General features: G+C 36.2%; 1 protein-coding gene across 1 annotated transcript; it reads right to left on the reverse strand.

Annotated features, from left to right (window-relative positions):
* Positions 1-725: 725 nt before the first annotated feature.
* LOC131973529 (trypsin-like) lies at positions 726-4645 on the reverse strand. The gene is made up of 5 exons (XM_059335547.1): positions 4479-4645; positions 3878-4069; positions 3614-3675; positions 1220-1353; positions 726-1112 (listed from the first exon to the last, which is right to left on the reverse strand). The coding sequence occupies exons 1-5, from the start codon at positions 4643-4645 to the stop codon at positions 960-962; spliced, it is 708 nt and encodes a 235-aa protein (XP_059191530.1). The 3' UTR covers positions 726-959.
* Between the last annotated feature and the right edge of the window lie 1922 nt (positions 4646-6567).

Here is a 6567-nt window from a genome sequence, read left to right on the forward strand (position 1 = left end):
CACGGCACAAGAAATGTATGGAGACAGAGACAGTGTTGGATAAAGAGGAGTTGATGACCCGAACCCTAACCAGCTAATGGTGCCCATGTAGAGGTGAATTAAATGAGGCATAAAAACATCAATATCTACTCCTCATTTTGTAATGATTTCATACATATTTGTCTGTTTATTTGCTTTTGTAATACGTTTTTGAAGTTGTAAAGAGACTTTATGGACACCCTGTATAATACTGTGAAATATTAGATAATTTAACCTTTTCATGGCTGAAATTAAACAATCTGAAGTTGAACTGCTCAAAGCTCAAGTCCACGTGAAGATATAACTTGTGACGAGGTGTTGCAAGCAGTGGTGGAATGTAACTAAGCACATTTACACACATACTTTACTAATAGTTGGCACAGGACAGAATAAAAGTCAGTTAGCTACTAAACATAAGCCATTCGTGATTATTCTCTTGTATCACAGTCATGAAACTTTTGTATGTGATGTACTGAAGTGGAGAGTTCTGCCCCAGGTTTGGTGGAATTTTGAGAAAATTGCCTGGATGTGTAAATAAGAGAAATATTTGATGTTTGCCATAACAACCTGAAAGGACATGATATGTCATTGTCAGAGATGTGATTGGTGGAGATTTTAAATTGTGTATGTCTCTTGTTTTGTGACATTAAAAGCATAAAAACAACAATCACACTGTAAAATAATAATTTTGAATCAAATTTATTTTAAATGACAACCATGCATAAGAATAGGGATTATTGTGGAAAGAACAGCAGGTTGTTATTTTTAGTCCCTTTGTCATTTTACAATATGTCTGTGTAACAACATGCAAAATCAATTTACAAGTTTGAAAATTATTGTTGATCTTAAAGGGATAAACAAATAGTAGAATATTTAAATCCATCAATTGAAATTAGATGGCAGGACATTTCCCAGTTAACCACATCCAAAACATGGCATTATTATGGAAAAGGCAGTCCTGTTTTCTGATGGATCCATTCTTTGTAGTGGCAGACGTCCATACTAACCATTGGTATAGTACAGGCATATTCACCAGAGGCAACATGGACACCATAAATCATGTCATGGAAAAGCACTCCTCCACCAGAGTCACCCTGTGAGAGAGATGCATATATTGCTTTAGACAGACATTAATATAATTTATTGAAATCCTCATGCTGACTGTACAACAGACTGAAGGTTAGAAGTCATGTCTACTCACTGGACATGTATCAACTCCAACTCCTTCGGTGCAGAATGTGTGTTTATGGAAGAATGTTGGCCAACAGCCTCTGTTGTGGTCACAGTCAACAACACCAGCCTTAATACACTGCAAATCAGCTGATTCGCCACACACTAAGGATAGAAAAAAGGAGTTTCTTTAATTAAAAAAAAGCTTTATCAATATCCACATGTACACACTGGAACCTGATTATTTCTACTTGTTTATTCTTTTAGATAATCAATCCAACCATCTTTGAATGTTATTCCTCCTTTTTAAAAACTTCATTGGTTTTCAATACATTAAGAAAAACAATTTAAAACTAGGACTGCGCGCAGTACTGAACGGGCCCTCGCAGTACACGCGTGTCGGGGCATGCTGAATGTGCGATAAAGTATGTGGGAGTTATTAGCCAAAACGCACTTTCCTTTATTATAGCGCCACCTAGTGGTGGAACTCCAGGATGACAATAGATTATAAAATTTTTCACCATGTGTGACTTATATTTAAAGTTTCATGAGTTTTGGGATATGTTCAGGCAGTGAAAAATGCAATAATTTCGTCATGAGAATAAAAAAATAATCATTCAAAATACAATAGGGACCTCGCAGGTCGTTGCCTGCTCGGGCCCTAATTATTAATTAAAGTGTATTGTGAGTGAAGCCTTTGGATTTCTCTGCAATGTTGCAAGAATGAGTCATTAAATTTGGTTTGATATTTGTCACAATAATCTACAAGCTCCATCGGTCTGAAATATTAATGTTAAAGCAGCTGCAGGTTTATTGAATTATTGACTTCAACATTAAAGTCGGGTTGGAAAAAAAAATCTAATGTTTCCTGCAGGTGTTGGTCACATCTATGCATCCAGAAACATTTAATTATATTGATATTTTATAAATGTATTTCATGAATGTCTCTCTTCTTTAAGAGGGTTAAACTTTCCCCTCAGTGTGTTTAGGGACAAATCTGTGTTGTTCTCCTGACGTCTATTAAATATAAGATGACTGACAGCTGCCCTAAAACATAAACTTGTAAAGATGATTTCTATACATTGGAGTGCATTGTTTTCTTAGTGAGTAATGCTTGTTCAGGCCCAGGGGCAGCAAGACAACTCCAGGCCATGATGATCACTCTGCTTCATTTTAAGGATGATGTTCTTGTAGACAATTCATTTGTTTTTGGTTTATTGCTCCAAATACAAGTATTTAACCCACTATGGTACGCATTATGATGCCAGTTAGGAACAAAATATTTGGAGTGCTTTCGTGTCTTAAAATTGACTAAATAAACATAATCTGAAGAAATTTTATAATTCTTTTTTTTGTGGGGAAGTTTTTTGGGTTTGATTTTCAACATTTGAAATTTAAAAACATTATAAAAGGAACTTTTTAAATCGGTTTCTTGTCTGAATGTTGCCTGTAGGGAACATTGTACCATTGAACCAACGATCCATTGAAATTAATGTCTTGAACAGTCTGAAACTTTAAAAAATGAAGGTTTACTCACCTATCAGTAGGAATATATTTTTTCCAGATGGAAAAGGGCCAGGAAATGACGTTTTGAGTGATTTTTTTGTGGCGCAAAATCGCAAAGCTGTTTCTTTTGGAAAAGTCTGCAAAATAGGGTTTCAATATGGCCTCCTGAAGGTCATGTGACAAATTAAAGCTTTGCTAGTGGTTCCCTATATTCATCCCTCTTTTTTAAAGTATCGCATCACTCAAAAACATGCATTGTAGAAATATTTTTCTGTTTTTTTATGAGAAATATGATCTCAGTGTCAGTAATCAATATTTTTTTTGGCTCTACAGAACTAGTAATTATTTTTGAAGGGATTAACTAACTAATTCCTACTTGGATTTTTCATATTGAGATTACTTTCTGTGGCTCAGTTGGGAGAGTTGGTTGGCCCCCAACCGAAGGGTTGGTGGTTTGATCCCTGACCATCGCAGCCTACATGTCGAAGTATCCTTGAGCAAGATACTGAACCCCAAATTGCTCCCGATGTGCTGTGTTCATCGGTGTGTGAATGAATTCCCAATGGTGGCAGGTGGGACCGTTTAGGGTAGCCTCTGCCACCAGTATGAATGTGTGTGTGAAAGGGTGAATGAGCGCAGTCTGTATTGTAAAGCGCTTTGAGTGGTCGCAAAGCGACTAGAAAAGCGCTATATAAGTGCAGGTCCATTTACCATTTACCATTTACTTTTTTTTTTAAATAATTGTTTGAGTGTTAACATTGAACATTTTATGGATGAATGATGCATTAATGAAATTCATTTAACAGTGATCACTTCATTTTCTTGGTATTATTATGTGTCAGCAATGTTACTAAACAGATAAAACAAAATAAGAAGACTATGTGATGAACATAGATGAAGTAAACAAGGTCCATCTCACCTTTTTTACCATCAGCGTCCGGAGCTGTGGCTGCATGACCTGCTCTCTGCACTTCATCCCCTCTGTAAAACAAGGAAAATAATTGAAAGAACATCTTTATAACCCTTTTCTTTGGAAAAAAAGGTGAAACATTAAATTATCAAAACAAAAAATTGCTTTCATCACTAACAGCTTTACATTTTAAATGATACCACAGAAATGTTTCATTTTCCTCAAGTGTTGAGTTTTCACACTTATTGTTAAACAGGAAAGATCACAACTCACACATCCGGTTTGTTTCTACAGTCAGGAAGACGTACAGGTGTAATGCCAGTAGAATCAAGGTCAACAGGGTTACGTAGCTTCAGCAGCATGATGTCATTTTTAAAGATTTTGTAACTCCTATAGATCACATGGTCTGTGATTTCCTCTGGTGTTCCTGGACCTGGATGCACACCTACAACTGCTTTCAGACCCCTACAAATAAATAAAGGTTAAAGAGGAAGATCACTGCATTTGAATTTGATATATTGTCATATATTTTGATACTGTAAACAAGGCTCTATATTACAATTTTTGAATCAAATTTTGGATACACTTTCATTGCAGAAAGAACACACCACAATGTGCAAAAACAGAATAAAAAGAGCTGAAATCAGACGCTTGGGATCTGCATTTGGATTTAATCCAATCAAAACATCTAACATCACAGCACCACTCATGGAGCTATCTGCTAAACATGTTTTGCGTTTTATCAGTTTATTAAAAACAACTGTTCATACAGGTTATAAAAATAAAATAACAATTTGATTGTGATAATTTACATCTCTAAAACGATACCTGATTGCTGATTGTAGTGCTTGTAGTTTGTAAATGTTTCTCTTACTGTTCATAGCAGTGTGCTGCAGTCAGAATCCACTGGTTGCTGATCAAAGAACCTCCACACACAAAGTTATTGTTTACATCTACCAATTTCACATGGTCCAGGCGCTCAGTGTCTTCACACTTTTTACCTCCGATGATTCTTTTCTGCAGATCCACCCACATGCTCATTGTGGCACCTGAAAGACAAAGTCCTCCACCAGGTCACTGTAAGTTACAACAACAACTGCTGTGGAGAACAGCTAATTCACCTTGTAGAAAGTTTTCAATACACATGATGAACTGTGACAAAAGTTCTATCAACATTCCTTTGGAAGCCTAATATTTTTTTTTAATTAACACACTAAAAACCAGTGGTAGAAGAAGTAATCAGATCCCTTACTTAAGTAAAAGTACCTATGCCACTCAGTGAAATTACTCCACCACAAGTAAAAGTCCTGAATTCAAAACTTACTGAAGAAAAAGTACAAAGTATCAGCATCAAAATGTACTTAAAGTAAAAGTACTCGTTATGTAGAATGACCCCACTCAGATTTTTTTTATTTTTTTTATGTTCCAAATATATTATTGGATTATTATTATTGATGCAATTATGTAAGCAGCGGTTTATTTTCTCAAGCCAGGGCTCATTTTAACTCCTTAATATACTGTTATGAGGTTTAATGTAATAAAATGTCTAGTAACTTTAAATTGATCATGTTTTTTTATGTTAAATCTCGATCTGAAAAGTAACTAAAGATGCCAGCTAAATGTAGTGGAGTAAAAAGTAAAACTAGTTGAGTAGGAGGATAAAGTTACATAAAATGGAAATACTCAAGCAAAGTACAGGGTACCTCAAAATTGTACTTAGTAAATGTACTTAGTTACATTCCACCACTGCAAAAAACAACAACCATACAATAACAAAAAACAGGTAGCATTACAGTATGTTTCAATATATTGAAGAAGTCTTCATCGCATGAATTTCTTGGTTTGTTGTTGGGAATGGAGAGTCAGGTAAATGCTTTCAGTATAAAGTTGTGTAGAGCAGGTCTACAGGGTTACCTCACAAATTGAGGTTAATCGTGCAAAAACTGAACCAAAATACCCAAGGGCGCTTTATATTTAGGTCCTTGTAATAAGTGTTAAGCAACAGTGCCAACAGTGCTCTTAAAAACATCCACTATCTGCTGTTTAAGAGAACGGTTAGAATAGTTGTAAAAGTTGGGTACTCACCAGCCCACAGCAAAAGGAGAAGGCTCGTCATGCCAGCCATGTCTTCAGTGGTAGAAGTGTCCTCCTGCTGTAACTGTTGTTGCAGACTGAGAACAGACTCAATTAATAATTTACAATTATGGGTACCAACAATCTACTTGTGTTTTCCACACTTCCCAAAATAGGTACTAACACAGTACATGACCCACATAACTAATATAAGAGAGAATTACTTCAATCCACACACCCACTCCGCGTGTCCTTTGATGAGAGAAAGGATGACGAGAATGCAGCTCAGTTCACAGTTGATCACCACTTTACAATGAGTTAGAAATGTGCACAGAGTCTCTGGGTTCTAGATTAGCTTGTCCTGACAATCATACAGAGTATGGAGAGCTGTCAGGCAGTCTGAACAGAACCCCGTCTGTCTTTCCCTTCAACCCTTTTATACCGCTGCTCCATCTAGTCTATGACATGAGTAACTATTCTGAGGTGTTGTCTTCTCTTCATTGGTCCTCCTTCAGCATCCGCTGGCCTCTTCATCTTTAGGAACACAATCACACATCTTGCATGCATCCTACATTCACTCAACGCATGAACACTTCCTCATTCTCACACAGACACAAGCAGCCAGTTATTCTGTTTTAACACTGATACTTGTTCTAGATGTTATCCAGTTCCCTTTTTCATTTTGTGGTCTTCTGTTTTCAGTTATCTACACAAAAGTATGTGACGTCTATGAGTGACTATGTACAATTAAGATGAAAACAACCGTTATAAAGGAGAAGTAGAAAAGTATGTGACGTCTATGAGTGACTATGTACAATTAAGATTAAAACATCTGTTATAAAGGAGAAGTAGAAAAGAACTGGCCAGATGAAGCAATTTTGCACACAAGC

This window comes from Centropristis striata, chromosome 1 (assembly GCF_030273125.1).
Source record: "Centropristis striata isolate RG_2023a ecotype Rhode Island chromosome 1, C.striata_1.0, whole genome shotgun sequence".
Lineage (NCBI taxonomy): Eukaryota > Metazoa > Chordata > Actinopteri > Perciformes > Serranidae > Centropristis > Centropristis striata.

What these genes read in the sequence shown, in the direction of transcription:
- LOC131973529 (XM_059335547.1), bottom strand. Translation starts at nt 4,645, where the DNA reads ATGAGCATGTGGGTGGATCTGCAGAAAAGAATCATCGGAGGTAAAAAG. An exon ending in TGTAGAAACAAACCGGATGT is followed by an intron (nt 3,676 to 3,877) that starts GTGAGTTGTGAT and finishes CTTGTTTTACAG; the next exon opens with AGGGGATGAAGTGCAGAGAG. An exon ending in TTGGAGTTGATACATGTCCA is followed by an intron (nt 1,113 to 1,219) that starts GTGAGTAGACAT and finishes TCTCTCTCACAG; the next exon opens with GGTGACTCTGGTGGAGGAGT.